Below are 14815 nucleotides of genomic sequence, written 5' to 3'. Positions count from 1 at the left end.
TTCTTTGGTCATAATGTTATGGCTGATCGGTGTATGTTGCGGATTAAACTATGTGTCAGTGATGTGGATGAAAGTGTATCCTGATGCAGCATTAGTGACGCTTACACATTAAATCTGATCACTTATTATTCTTAGTGCTTTCACTTCTAATACTGTGTGTACTGTACGTTTTAAAGACAATAGTTGTGTATTTGTACTGAATAACGATCTGGATAATGTGCAGTCAGAAAGTATTCCACCAATATGTTTTTTTTTTTGGTATTACATCACCTTTATTTTTTTACATACATATGAACATTAGGATGAGGCTACAACAACTGTCACTGCATGCAGACATGTCCACTCAGGTGTGGTTTCTTCCCTTCTTATACCTTCTACGATGTAGTCGTTTAGAAAACAAAAGCACGCTTTTTAATCTCAGAGAAAAAAAAAAAAAAAAAGACGGGGGCACATATGCTAGATTTGGCCACTCTATAACGTATATAACAATATGCATATAGTCCAAAATTACAACGTCTTCTGGAGTAAATTCATACGGAGGTGCAGCGAGCTGGTGGACAACTCTGCAGCTGCTTCCCCGCTCTGAGATAAATAAAAGGATCACCTTGCATTCAGTGCAACACGAACATGTGACGACACACAAAGACTTAGTGCTGAGTAGTGATGAGGCAGCTAGAGACGTAGCTCTGAGGACGAGACGCACAGAGGACAGTCGGGGCGTTTTTGAAATAAGTTACGATAAGAACGATTAAGAGCTCTCTGGTTGGAGGACTCTTGTTCCTCAGGAGAGCTGCAACCAAAAGACGAAGAGCCAGTAAATAGTCTAAATTAGGAGATTTAAATCAAAAATCCCAATTTGTTTTGATCCTAAATGTTGCAGCTGAGTAAAGTAATTGCGATAAGTTAGTTAGAAGTGCAACTAATGAATCAGTGTTGTGATATTCTGAATAGTCCTGCACGCCAGCAAAGGACAAATACATCCACAAACCAACAATCCTACTACAATATATGTGTGTTTATCTTATTCTCCTGTGAAATCAAGCTCAGAATAATGCCTGTCGATGAACGCACGACTGATAGATGCCCACTGAGATAGATTCACGTTCATTCAGGAGCAACTAAGAACGCGGTTTGGGTCCGCACACGGAACTCGTCGACGATAAAAAGGAAACAGAATAAAAAACCAACTCAGTGCCTTAAGTTGTACCGTACTCACACGTTCCCTGCTTCCGCACAATAAATCTCTTCAAACGAATTCACTTGCTCAAACGGTTTCGATGATTCTCGCAAAAAGTTAAGACACGTTTTCGCTGTCGGAGGGAGCAGCGGGCACAGCAGGGAGCACACGTCAAAGCAAATCTAGCCCGGGTGCTATCGAGGTGAATAAATCCATCAGTGTTGTTAAATATGTAGCTCTAAATAAAAATATAATAAGCGCAAACTGTGAACAGTAGTTTAGCATTTAGTCACTTTGGTTAGCCGTCTATTAAATATGACACGGCCTGTCCTCCTCCCGAGGTTAATCCAACCACCAACGATGTCCAACTATACGACGACATGGAAAAATAAATTATTATTTAAGGCTTCATTCATTCATTCATTCATTCATTCGTTCATTCACTGCTATATTGTTACTGACTGAACACGTGAGACACATTTCCCACTCACTCAGATGGACTGCCCTGCCCCGCGCTGGCACTTGTCCAGTGTTCAAAGAGTATATACACAAGAATTTAAATCTACACAAGCTTTTTAGTGGCAAATCCAGATTTAAAGGACAGAGTGGAGTTTCTGACGTCGCTCGACGAGTGCGATCGATCTGAGGTCAGACCTCTGGTTCACGCTCATCTGCAGATAAACACAAGTGAACGTGAAAGAGGTCGAGGACAGGAAGGAGCATGAGGGGGTTCGCCTTCTTTTAACTCTAAGAGTGGGACTCTCACAGACACTCCCTCCACTCATCATGTCAGACATGCAATCTATCCACTCTTTTTTCTTTTTGTGTTTGTCATCAAACAGGAAATCAAATCATCCCGCGCTGCTTCGTCTCTCAGGGGACGCCCCGCCCCGCCCCGGCCCGGCCTACTTGCTGTGGTGGAGGTACTGCTGGGTGAACATGTTGAGCTCGCTGTCCAGCCAGCCGGCCTTGTTCCTGAAAGACAGATGCACACAAACGCACAGTTTAACCACATTATTCGTGACTGAAAGTCCCCGACTGTGTTTGAGCCGCCGGTACACATCAGTTTTCAAAACACACTACAACAGTGGTTCCCAAAGTAGGGGGCGCGCCCCCTAGGGGGGGGGGTCGCAGAGCCATTGCAGGGGGGGCGCAGGGCGCGGATCGAATTAGAGGGTGACAATTTTTCGGGACGCCCGCGAGTCACGGTATTCCCGCGGTACGGGAGTCATTTTCACTGTTGGTAACGTGATAGGGACGGGACAGAGCAAAAAATCAACGGTAGCGGGCGGGACCGGGACGGAGGATGGAACCGGAGATTAAATTAAAAAATAACCCTGCAATGCAGTGAATGCGCCCAACTTTAGACAACAACATAGGGAGCAGGACGAGATTTAGTCGTTCTCTCGGGATTTTGCAGGACAGGATTTCTTTGGTGGGGCAGTTACGTGATCGGGATATGACGGGAGTGTTTTTGTGGGCTCGGGATGGGATGGGAGCGATGAGATGCACAGGGTTTTGACGGGCTCCCACACAAACGCAAAGCTGTTACACTGAACATATTACACAGTAAAGTTTACTTTTATTTGTTCAAAAAGGCTGAGGTTTGTAATAATTATGATGTGTGAAATAGAAGATTTTCTCATGTACCAAAGGGGGTCCCAGCAGAAAAAGTTTGGGAACCACTGCACTACAATGTGAGAACGCCACTTTTCAGACTAAAGCTAAATTGTAGGGGAGGATCTAAAGCTGTGATTTAAGTTGACGGACATCACTTCATCTCTACGGTCTATAAGAGCGATCACTTATCTCCCAGCAGAACATTGGATTGTCACAAGATGGACAATGTTGTTTACTTCTCCTGTCAGTGGTCATAATGTTGTGGCCGCTCGGTGTATATTGGTGAATAAGTTGGTCTCTGGTGGAGGTGGACTCATTACTCTCTATAAACCCCCCCCTGCTAAGAGACTAGTGTGCAGGGACCGTGTACAAAGTGCAGATTCATGCACATTCAGTGGTTTAATCAGCTGATATTAGATCTTTTTGGGCAATCTGCTGAGCTGGTGTTTTAAAGTTAGATTAGCAGTAGAGTTATTACAAGAACCACTTTACTCCAAGCTCCTCGTAATTGCACAGCTTTCCTCAGGTCTCTCCGTCTATGTCGACCCCAGTGTGATGAGTTTACTCACCGCAGCAGCTTAGCTTTGCTCTGCAGGCTGTCAAGGAGCTCCATTTTACGGTTTATGTCGGTGATCTCATCCTCAAGGTTCTGCCGTGTGGTGTCTACCTGCTGGCACAGCTGAGTGAACACGCCCGCCAACTCCCTGCAAACAACAGACAACACACGATTGATTATTAAACGTTAACAACGAGGAGTTTGATCTGAATCGCTGATTATTAAACTGCGACGCCCAGAGCCGGGGTTAACATGCTCACTGCTGGACTTGGTGGCTGCAGTTGGATCCGGTGTAGCTGACAATCAGCTGCAGCTTCTCACTGGCATAGTCCACAAACTGCCTCTTGAAGGTCCTCTCTTTGGCCCTGGTGGTCCAGGTGAGCCGCTCGTAGATGTAGAGGAGCCCGTACAGACCCACTGACAGGGCGATCAGACGCCAGCCCACGGCCTTCCAGATCTGCACACATGGACAGAGGTCAGGTCACTCAGAAATATTTGATTGAGTCTGGAGTTGTCATAACAAATTTACAAGATATGCATCATCTACATCATCTCAAGATCCACTTACTAGCTTTTGTCAGAGCTTTTAACTGCAACTGGCGTTTTTCACCAAATCACCTTCTACCATAATCATTTAGTCTCAATTATTATGTGTACAGTGTGTGTGTGTGTGTGTACTCACCACACCGCCGACCACAAGGACACCCATGGAAGTTCGGGAGGTAAGGGAGGCCAGGCCCGTCACCATGGAGACCATCAGCTCCTCCTGGGTCATTGCGCTTTGAGGGAAAGGAGGCATGCTGGTGCTGACCGGGGTCAAGGCCATGGGACGAGGAACCTGCACGGAGAACAGAGCCAGGGGCCAAGTGTGACAGACCATCACGGACCCAGATGCACTACTTTGTCTGCATTGCAGCCGCTCTACACCGATCAGGCATAACATTATGACCACCTTCCTAATATTGTGTAGGTCTCCCTTGTGCCTCCAAAACAGTTGGGACTCATCAAAGAATGGACATGGGCCTTCTGAGGGTGTCCTGTGGTGTCTGGTAACAAAATGTTGTTAGTGGGGGGGTCTGTGAGGGGAGGGGCCTCTGTGGATCATCCCACAGATACTTGATCAGTTTAGGATCTAGTGAATTTGGAGGCCAGGTCAACACCTTGTGCTGTTCTTCATGTTTTTTTTAGTTGTTCCTAAAGTGTTTTTGTGTGTGTGTCTGTGTCAGGCTGCATCCTGCTGGGGATGACTGCTGCCATCAAGGAGTGTCATTGCTATGGGGTGGGGGTGCCTGGTCTGGTCTAGGTGGGTGCTACATGTCAAACAAGATGGTTTAAATGTTATTTACGTTTTAATGTTGTGGCTGATCGGTGTAAATACTACATCAATTTTGGGATTTCTTTTTATGCAAACAGTCGCATCTATCATGCAAATCCACGGACAAACAAGTGGAATTCACAAGAAAGACACAAAACTCTTATTGTGCAGCACCCTCCGTTTGGCTCCCTGTTCCTCTTACCTGGTCATTGTAGCCCATGAGGGCCCGCCGGGTGTTCTTGGGCCCGAGGAAGCGGTTGACCAGCATGGTCCAGCCCAGAGAAAAGTGGAAGCTTATGTCCTCTTGGAAGTCGCTGCAGAGCTTGTCGCAGGCCAGGTCATAGCTGAGGCTGAAGCAGGAGCGAGGGACCAGCTTGTCTACCTGCTCTCTGACGGGGCTCGGCAGCAGAGGCTTCAGACCCTCTGCACACACACACACACAGACGGACGGACACATGCGCCACTTAAGAGGTTGTATGCCTCAGACAGGAAAAATTAACTTGTGACCTTCTGCATATTAAATAGATGTTGTCATAATGAGAGCATGATTTATGTAAATAAAGGTTTTGAGGTTGTAGTAACCTCGATCTCAAGGCGTCGCTTAGAGGCAGGTTTCTGTCATTATTTTATTCGCATTCAGTTGTTTGATCACTTTAAACCGAATTGTGCATAAAAAAAAAAAACAGCTGTAGATGATTAAGTCAAACAGGAGCCTGTGTAGTGTAACCAGTAGACAGAGGTATGTGGTCAAATGTCAGAAGTGTTACCGATCATGTCGGTCTGCGTGCCCTGCAGGGCATTGGTGATGGACGTGGAGCACCTCTCGGACATGTTCTTGCCCAGACCGTCCTCTATGTGCCGGTGAAGCTCCTGGAACAATGAACAAAGAAAGAAAATGACAAAGAACAGATCAGTAAGAGGCCAGACATGAACACACATTATCCTGCCAGCACCAAAGTCCAAGGTCTTAGGGAGTGGCTGTGGCTCAGCAGGTAGAGTGGATTATGCATGGACCACACACCTAGAGCAAGACACTGAACCTACATCTTGGAAAATTCACAGTGAGTGGGAATCTTGCAATGCTATCTTTCAGCCCTCCAAATGCGATCAAATTCAAGGCAAAAGCTACAACAAGCTGAACTCACATTCTTGTAGACTTTGAGCACCACCGGTGACGGGTGGAAGTCCATCTGGAAGTCATCGACCAGCACACTGAGCTTCCTGATCTCCTCTGCCATGGCATTAGACACCTGAGTAAGAGCAAATAAGAGAGTGAGAAGCAGCTTCCTGTTAAAGGGGTTCTCTTTAGGCGTCAACCTCTATGAACCAGGACCATCAGCACGTCTCGCACTCCTTTTGTGGCACATGTTGAACTTGAAAATGAACACAAGTCTGTTTTGACTTTAATCTATCACATGACAAATCAGCGCTGAATTAGGAAGAAGACTAAAGCCCAGCTGATCCACTGCAGCAGTTTTAATGTTCATAGACATTTCTGATTTAGCCTCAGTCTTCAGACAAAAACACTCATTTATATGTCGACCTTTTTGCAAAATAATAATCCGATTTTTTTCTCATTTAGACCAACTTAACAGGTCGTATCAACTCTACACGTCCCTTTCCAGAGTAGGAGATCAGCCTGCTGTACTATATTTAAGCTGCTGTGCCGTCCCTGCAAGTTCATAAGGTTGGATCATAGATTACAGGTAGATAAAGGAGGTGGTGTACACAAGAAGGATTCATTCTAGGAACTAGGACAACGTCAGTAAAAAGTCAGCACAGGGCAATAACTTCATGTAGTGCAAAACAGCAACATGCAAAAGTATTTAGATGAGACTTCTTTAACCTCGTGGTTAGGTAGTAACCTGGCTGCATAAATATCAGGGTGATGATCCTTCAAATATCATATTCTTCCACCTAATTTGTATCCACGAGGCTTATGGCAGTTTGCTAGTTTTGGTCGGCTACTGTCAGCTGCCTGAGATCCATTGACAGGGAAGCACATTTTAAAAGACAGTCAGCCCGTATGACGAGATAACGCATTTTTGCATGTCTGATATTCAAATAACATTCCAGTCCCGTCTCATTAACGTTTCGTCATGGTTTTGATCATCAGAAACACTTGTGTTTGCTCGTCAACGAATGCTTCGCGTCGACGTCTTTGTTAATGAAATCGAAACCGCACAGTGCAGGTATGCTACGACGGCATGTTGTCGTCACGCTTCACCTGTCTCTCCACCTCCTCCGTAATCTTCTTGATCTTGCTTTTACAGTCCATTGTCAACAGGTCCAGCTGCTTGTCGATAAACTCCAACCGGTCCTGGCGGTCCTCTTTGGTCTCAAGGCAGTAGACTCTGCACACACACACAAACACACACACACACACACACATTACTCAGTAAGTTAGAAAATGAACGTCTCTGGAGACCAGCTGGCATCTACATTTATTCTCTTTGGGAACATACGCTGCAAACTGCACGTGGTGTGTTTGGCAGTGAAAAACATTTATTGGAATTCTTTATCCAGGCACCAATCAGCAGATGAAGAGAGCTTACAGTCAGAACAGACACGGTGCAGGCCGGACAGTAAATGGCCACATGACATATAGTACAGCCTCAGTGAATACACCGCTTTCAATGCCAGACTCACCTCTGCTCTTGTGCAGCAATGTGTACGGAGTCCATAATGTGACGCAGGGCTTCGGAGATCTGCTTGGCCCTCACTGTGTGCTGCTCAAACTTGGTCTTCACCGCTGACTGTGAGATACACTCCTAAACATCAAGTCCAGAGAGAGAGAGAGAGGGTCACACACAACACCGACTCAAAGATGGGAAATTTACTGGAAACTAGCTAGTGTTTATCTTTAAAATGAACACGTCTGATAAATTATTTAAGAAAACTATCTATTTATTCAAAATATTCATTAAACATAATTAAAACTGTCTACCTCATTGTCACACGTGTGAGGATCTTACCTCAAATCGCCTCTCAAAGTTCTGGAACTCAAACATTCTGGCCTGAAATCCTTCTGCGAGAGCTCCACCTGAGGCAGGATGAGAATAAGATGAGGATAAAGCCGTAGCAACCGGTTCTGTGTCGGTACTAGGTCTGGCTCTAGTCTGAAACGTTTCAGTGCATTCAGTTATTTGACCTACAGTGTACTGGTACACAAACGATACTCACTCACTGCGCGCCCCGCCTCCCCCGTCTAACTAAATATAATCAGTTAGATTAACATATGCAAAACCGATAACACGCTGAATTACTGGAAACTTTGCAAATCACCCCAGGTCTCTAAAGCTTGGTTTATAGCCCCGCAATGTGTACTGATGTCGGAAATGCATGTTTGGTAATTATTCTATGACGACACTAGGCAGGGGCTACATGGCTGTGTTGAGTTTCAGAAGTTGTACTTAACACAGTGCGGTTTATGCTTCTGTGTCAATTTGACGAGAATTTTCTGTGCTCGTCCAGCCGCTGAAACACGTGAAGGAGGAAATGTGTTGCAGACAAATCCCAGCCATTGAGGCCTGCGTCACTGGAGGTTATAGCACAGTGTCTGGAGCTACGCTGTAGCCACTCTATGGTGTAGAAGTAACACGCCACTATAATTTGGGAGCTGTTGATAGAATTTAAAATCCTCCTCCTTACATACAAGGGCCTCAAAGGCCTAGCTCCATCACATCTTAAAGACCTCATTGTACCATAACATCCCAACAGATCACTTCGGTCTGAAAGTGCAGGCCTACTTGTGGTTCCTAGAATTTCAAAAAGTAGAATGGGAGGTAGAGATTTCAGCTATCAGGCTCCTCTCCTGTGGAACCAGCTCCCACTTTGGGTTCGGGAGGCAGACACTGTCTCTATTTTTAAGGTCAGGCTTAGGACTTTCCTTTTTGATCAAGCTTATAGTTATAGTTATGCTGCTATAGGCCTAGGCTGCTGGGGGACGATGCACCAAACACATGTCCTCCTTCTTTCTTCTCTCTCGCATCCTCCACTTTAATTTCTCTGGCACAGAGCTCTTGCCCTCTAATTTCCTATCTACTACTAGTCATGCAATTCTGTGCTATTACTGTATAGAATGTTTACTGCTGTGTGTCGTCGGGTTCTGCTCAAGGTTTCTTCCTGTTAAAGGGAGTTTTTCCTTACCACCGTCGCCTTCAGGCTTGCTCTGGGGGTTTCAGGCCGGGTTTTTGTAAAGCGTCTTGAGACGATTTGTATTGTTATTGACGCTATATAAATAAAATTGAATTGAATTGAATTGAAGCTCCCAAATTATGGAGCAATCTACCGCTGCACATCAGACAAGCCCCCTCACTGTCCATTTTTTAAAACTTGTCTTAAAACCCTTTTTTATTCCTTGGCTTTCAACCCAGCATGAGACCCTGCTCTTCTCTAGTCCTTTTAGTGTGTTTTTTATCATTTTATTGTTTTTAATTTTTTCTCTTATGTTCTTAATCTTACCTATATACAGCACTTTATTTCGGCTGTGGTTGTTTTTAAAGTGCTCCATAAATAAAGTTGAGTTAAGTATAAACCGAGCTTAAGGCGCAATACTTTCACCCAGTAATGAATGTCACGTCTAGGACTGCCATTTCCTGAACTGAATTACAACATCATCTACATTCCATTATCTTTGTGGTTTCACCTGCTTCAGGCATTCCTTGAGCCTTCTGCACTCGAGCCTGGAGCACCTCCTTGGCAGAGACGAAGAAGATGCGATCACTGGCCTGGGCTCGGTCCACCACACCCAGCTCGTCCACTAGGAAATTGGTGCAGCGGTCCATGTGCTGTCTGCGGACCTGGAGCGGCGAGAACACACTTTAATGGACGTGAACGTTTGATGAATAATCATCACTCCATTAAGCCTTGCTTTTATTCAGGAGTTTATGTTTAGCTTGGCTCATTCTGAAAAATGACAAGTGGAGCCGACTTACCTCCTCCATATATTCCGGCTCCGAGGCAGAGGCGTCCCAGCGGTTGTTGAGGATGAAAATATTCGGGCTGGAGAGTCGCTCGTTGACTTTGTGAAAGAAGGACTTCTCCTGGAGAAAGAAACAATTGACAACAGTTCACGCACGTTCTTCCCGTTTCATCTCTTCATTCAACCGTTCATTCAGCTCCAGCTGCCTGCGTGTCTCACCGTCTGCATCAGCGTGGACTCAGAGTTCGCCACTAGAACAAAAACATCTGCGTCCAGACAGAACTTGTCAATCCAGCTGTCCAGCTCTGTGGTGACGTCAATACCCGGGCTGCAGGGGGGGGGGGAAATAAAAACAGAATAAGCCAACTGCATTCCTCATCAAGTGAGCATGACAGCTTTGGGGAAAGAGAACATCTCCAACCCGATCTTAAAAATCAAACAAAACACATTATGTGGAGTCAACCTGACCTGTCCACCAGCACCAGATCATCTCTGAGCAGGGCACATTTGGTTTTAGGCCACATGACACACACCAGGCTGCCAGCATCTAGGTCCTCGTCCTGGTGGAGAGCGTGGGCCAGATGGTTCACCGTCTGTAAACGCAGACATCAGCAACAGGTGAGTTTACATTTCCACACTTCCACAGACCTGAACAGCAGAGAACTGGTATTTTGGATTGTTTTGTTGACCTTTATGCTCTTCCTCTCTTCAGAGCCTTCAGTGAGGAGGAAGGCCTCATTGCCATCCGTGCCCTCCACTCTGAGGAAGCAGTTGGTGGTGTGTCCTATCCCAGATGGCAGCACCTTGTCGCACAGCATGGCATTGATCACTGAGCTCTTCCCGTTACTGGTCCTGTAGAACACATAACAGGCCTGTCAAGTGTGTCTCAGGCTAACCGTCAGTCTTAACGGCACACAAATGTATTTATTTATTGTGGATTATGATCCACAGAAGGAGGCAAACGAAGCCACATACATACCTTCCAAAGAAGACCACCTTCATGTGCCGGCGGGCGAGCACTTCTCCAATCCCCGCCACCTTGGCAAGGTAACCCCGAACCTCCTGGACCTGCTCCTCTGTGGTAACCGGGTCCAGCTCTTCATTTTTGTAAGAATCTAACATTGTGGAGATGATCAGACAATGGTCATCCAAAGGCAGAGTCTGTATATTATTATTATAACACATCTATCTGGTTTTTACATAGACTGTATATAAATATGGACGCCGTGTCCTCACTTCCTCGAATTGGCCAAACTGACGCCATTTTTCCGGGCATACGGGCAGCGCCATCTTTTGAGAAGCACTTCCACCGTCTGTATTTGTACAGTCTATGGGTTTTTAGAGTTAACATGGTGCATTTACAAGCCTCTTTCCTTTTCACACTTTTGTTTTTAGAATTCGTAACGATGATCTTACAAGTAAAAGTCGTAACCAGACCACAGATGATCAGTTCTCGTACATTTCTTGGTTGTCTGGATGCATTTTAATTTTAGTTCCATTAAAGAAGCACAGGCTGTAGTCACCAGTTCCGCACAAATCACGATGCATTCAAAGTCTGCAACTCTCCACATGTTTGTCTCTGCGTTATTGCAATATAACAGAAACATGGGATAACATCTTGTCTTTTGTGGCTTCTTTGTGAAAGTGCCGACTGCTTCACACATGTTAAGCTGCCTTCATAGCGTCACAAAGAGGTCAGAGAACGGTACCTTCCAGAAAGGATGCACTCTCCTTGATGTAGGCCCCCAGTTGTTCGAAGATGCCGTTGATCTTCTTCTTCGCTGTGACAAAGTGCTTGAGCGGTGACGTGTTCACCTCCGCCATCATTCTCTTTTCCTTCTTGCCGTGAAATGGATTCGTGTTGGTCCGCGGGAAAACCAGAGACATGGCACTGGACAGAAGACAAAACGCCGCAAAAAGGTATCATAAACTATGTCTGGCAAATGTGTCAATAAAAAAAAATAAATCCACCTGTAGTGAACGAAAAAAGGACGCGAGCTTGTTCAGAAGAGGTAGCGAAAGATTATTTTTTGAAACAGGTGCACAGTCCACACTGGCCATGAGGAACGTAATTATACAGGCAGGATATGAAACGAGTAAATGAATTCATCAAAATTAATATATAATGCAGTAAATTATAATGCCTTTTTACCGGCCACATCCTGCCAGCAGGGTCAGAATTAAAACTGACACTTCATGAGCATCCACCTTATAACCTGGTATCCAGTTCTCTCTCACTTATCCATGCTACGCTAAGGTCATTCCATTATCTAACAGCTGCCATTAAAGAACAAAACGTGCACATAAAACTGTCAAGAGGTGGGGAAGTGTCCAGATTCCACCCGGATGATAAGTAACGAATTAAGGCGTCTTCTTTAATTATTAAACCTGACCTGAACTATTTCCACAGGGAGAGGTATTTAATAGTCTGTGAAGAAGTGATAAAGTCACTGCACAAGAGATGAATCCAAAACAAAAACCAAAAGCAACTGGACTTGTAGAGTTTCTTGAAGATGTTTCATCTGAGTAGCGGGAGTTGGGGTGTAAACAGGCACATCTGTGAGTGTTAACCATCAGTCTTTTAGAACAGAAAAAGCTTCTTGGATGAAACGTCTTCAAGAAACTCTACAAAGTCTAGTTGACTTTCTTTAGGGTGTTTTTGGATATACCACGACCTAGATGGCAGAGAGCCTTCACAGACATCTTACAACAGATATGACACTTCTTTTATTTTATGCATAACAGCAGCTAGAGCAGCAGCTTTGTTCCATCGTGTCACCGGTTCAATATCCTCCAAGTCCATGGACGAGGTGCCTTGACCAAGCACCTAAAAATCCCCCAAACTGTGCTCACTTGGCTAGGCTGAAGGCAGAAAACAAATTCCTTGTATATGTGTCCCTACTGTATTTACATGTCAAATGAAGCTGATTTGATCTGATGTGTCAAATATTTGGTCTCCTACGCAGAACTGCTGTCAGTAACGAAAGGAGATACCGTTGTTAACTGTGCTCTTGTGTAATTCAACAGCTCCAAACTTTCAAGATTAGACTTTCTTACTTTTGGATAAATCTTATATTTAGGGTGTCCGAGGGCCTCCTCTACCTCTGACAGGTGATATTCAGCACTTATTTACAGCACGTGCTTCATGATGCATGCGTGATGTTGGAGAAAACAAGGAAGATAAAAAAAAAAAGTCTTTATGATTTTCCAGGAGAGGACATTTTGCTAATTTAAGATCGGTTCAGGGATCGGATCGGGGGGCAAAAATACTTAATCGGGACGTCCCTAATTGACAGTCAGCAAAAAAGAAAGTGAACAATAACTTGTGATAAAACTCTTGAGATAATTTTCAATAAAAAGCCATTAAACACAAAACAGTCGACAATATTTACGATCGCACCTGACCCACACATTTGCTTGGGTGCTATGCTACTTTCAGATGAATTTTATTTGTCCCCAGGGAACCATTTAAGGCACAGTGAGCAGCATGACGTGCAAGAACAAAACAAGAAGTATATACAAGCCATAAAACTAAGCCATAAAACTATCCAAACTGTCCAGGGAGGATGCAAACAAGACTGTACGAGTAAAGTGACTAAAGTGCACATGTGTGGATGGGTCAAACGCTGGATATAATTTCCCCGTGAGGGATCAATACAGTATAAAATATTATTTATTATTAAAAACACACATGATAACCAGAGCTTGGAATTACACGTGGTGTCTCTACAGTGAATACCGTCAACGCAAAAGCCTCTAAGAAGCTAAGGTGGCTCTTTTAATTGTGACCCGTGTGTAAAACCCATGTGCTGTTTATCCGATTAATAGAATGAGTCACGAGGAGACAGCAACAAGACATGGAAGCATCCAAGCCCCACTCACCACCTGGTACACACAGGTAAACGGATCATAACCCTAAGCCACACCCCTGTGCCAAGAGAAACCAAAACACAATCACTACAAAAAATAAATAAAAAATACATGAATTACATATTTAAGCATGTTTATTTTCTTGCATGTTACTGGAGAATAACAATCATTCCTCAAAATATAATAAACTTCAAGCCTCAGCTGTGACACTGCAACGTTTTCCTTCTGTGTGACCTCTGACACAGTTTGACGTGCATTGCAGGCATTGCCTCAAACGTCTTTTATCGTCTTAAACTGAACATCCAGAACATTTTGCACCGACACAAACACGTAGATTCAACTAAACTGACACCCAACAACTGTTTGACGCTTATTTGCGTTCGCCACCCTTGGCAACGAACCTCACATGTCACCAGGAAGTCTAACGCAACATACCTAGCTAAACACCTCTCGTGTCCGTCATTGTGTTATTATCATTATTAATATTATTATCATTATTATGATGTAAATGTCTTCGTCCTGGTGAAATAACGTCCCTTTGAGTCTGGAAACCCCCCTGCTAACTTACAAGCTAACTAGCTGAAGTTAACTCAGATTTTGCAACTAAAGCTAGCTACATATATTCTTTTTTGTTTTTTGTGACTTACCATGGATAAGAGTAACGCCTCACAAACAATCCTCTTGCATCCTGGCTCCTCGGCTTATTTTAAATACAAGCTACTAACGTTGTCACGACTCTGAGTGCTGCGGCAGTAATGACAGACAGTTAGCTATCTGTGATAAGCGAAGGGGAGGTCACTAAACAGGTGATGGGCCGAAGGATTCTTCTTCTGCTGCTCCTGCTGCTGCTTCTGCTGCTTCCTGCTCTTCTTCTTCTGTGGTGTGATTGTTGGCAGTTTTTACGCTACTGGAGCGTATTACTGCCCCCTCCGTCGGTTGGGTTGATTTTTGCTTTAATTTTTGAAGTAGTCTTTTATCAGAGGTGTCCTTTCTTCACCTAAAAGTATTCTGACCATATTTTCGGATACTGACAGTCACAAACAAATTGTAGTTTATCGGAAACTAAACTTCAGTCTTTGTAAACTGATCAGGCAAACGGTAAGGAGTACTATTCTGCTAACCAATCAAAAACGCCGCCTAGTGTCACGTGACTTGAGGTCAGCCGAAACTTCAAATTACATTTTCAGACACGTTTATTTATATTAATTATACACCTGGATCTATTCTTTCTGATAATTCCCTGTGTTTGATTTTTTTAAAAATTTTATTTTAGAAAAATTTACTTTTACTATTTTATGACAAATTAAACTACCTTGTTCTCTGCACGCAGATGCCCATACATATTTTTACAGG

At 44.3% G+C, this 14815-nt stretch overlaps 1 protein-coding gene across 1 annotated transcript; it reads right to left on the bottom strand.

Moving 5' to 3' along the window:
- Window positions 1-214: 214 nt before the first annotated feature.
- mfn2 (mitofusin 2) lies at window positions 215-14326 on the bottom strand. The gene is made up of 18 exons (XM_084553336.1): window positions 14110-14326; window positions 11302-11483; window positions 10572-10707; window positions 10282-10444; window positions 10061-10185; window positions 9812-9920; window positions 9606-9713; window positions 9317-9470; window positions 7644-7711; window positions 7318-7439; window positions 6896-7022; window positions 5814-5918; window positions 5436-5538; window positions 4871-5091; window positions 4036-4191; window positions 3614-3810; window positions 3367-3501; window positions 215-2152 (listed from the first exon to the last, which is right to left on the bottom strand). Exons 2-18 carry the CDS (start codon window positions 11477-11479, stop codon window positions 2083-2085), a joined length of 2277 nt encoding a protein of 758 aa, XP_084409462.1. The 5' UTR covers window positions 11480-11483; window positions 14110-14326; the 3' UTR covers window positions 215-2082.
- Window positions 14327-14815: the final 489 nt, after the last annotated feature.

This window comes from Chelon labrosus, assembly GCF_963514085.1.
Source record: "Chelon labrosus genome assembly, chromosome: 10".
Classification (NCBI taxonomy): domain Eukaryota; kingdom Metazoa; phylum Chordata; class Actinopteri; order Mugiliformes; family Mugilidae; genus Chelon; species Chelon labrosus.
Note: the sequence above shows the minus strand (reverse complement) of the source record. Positions and strands in the feature narration are given on the sequence as shown.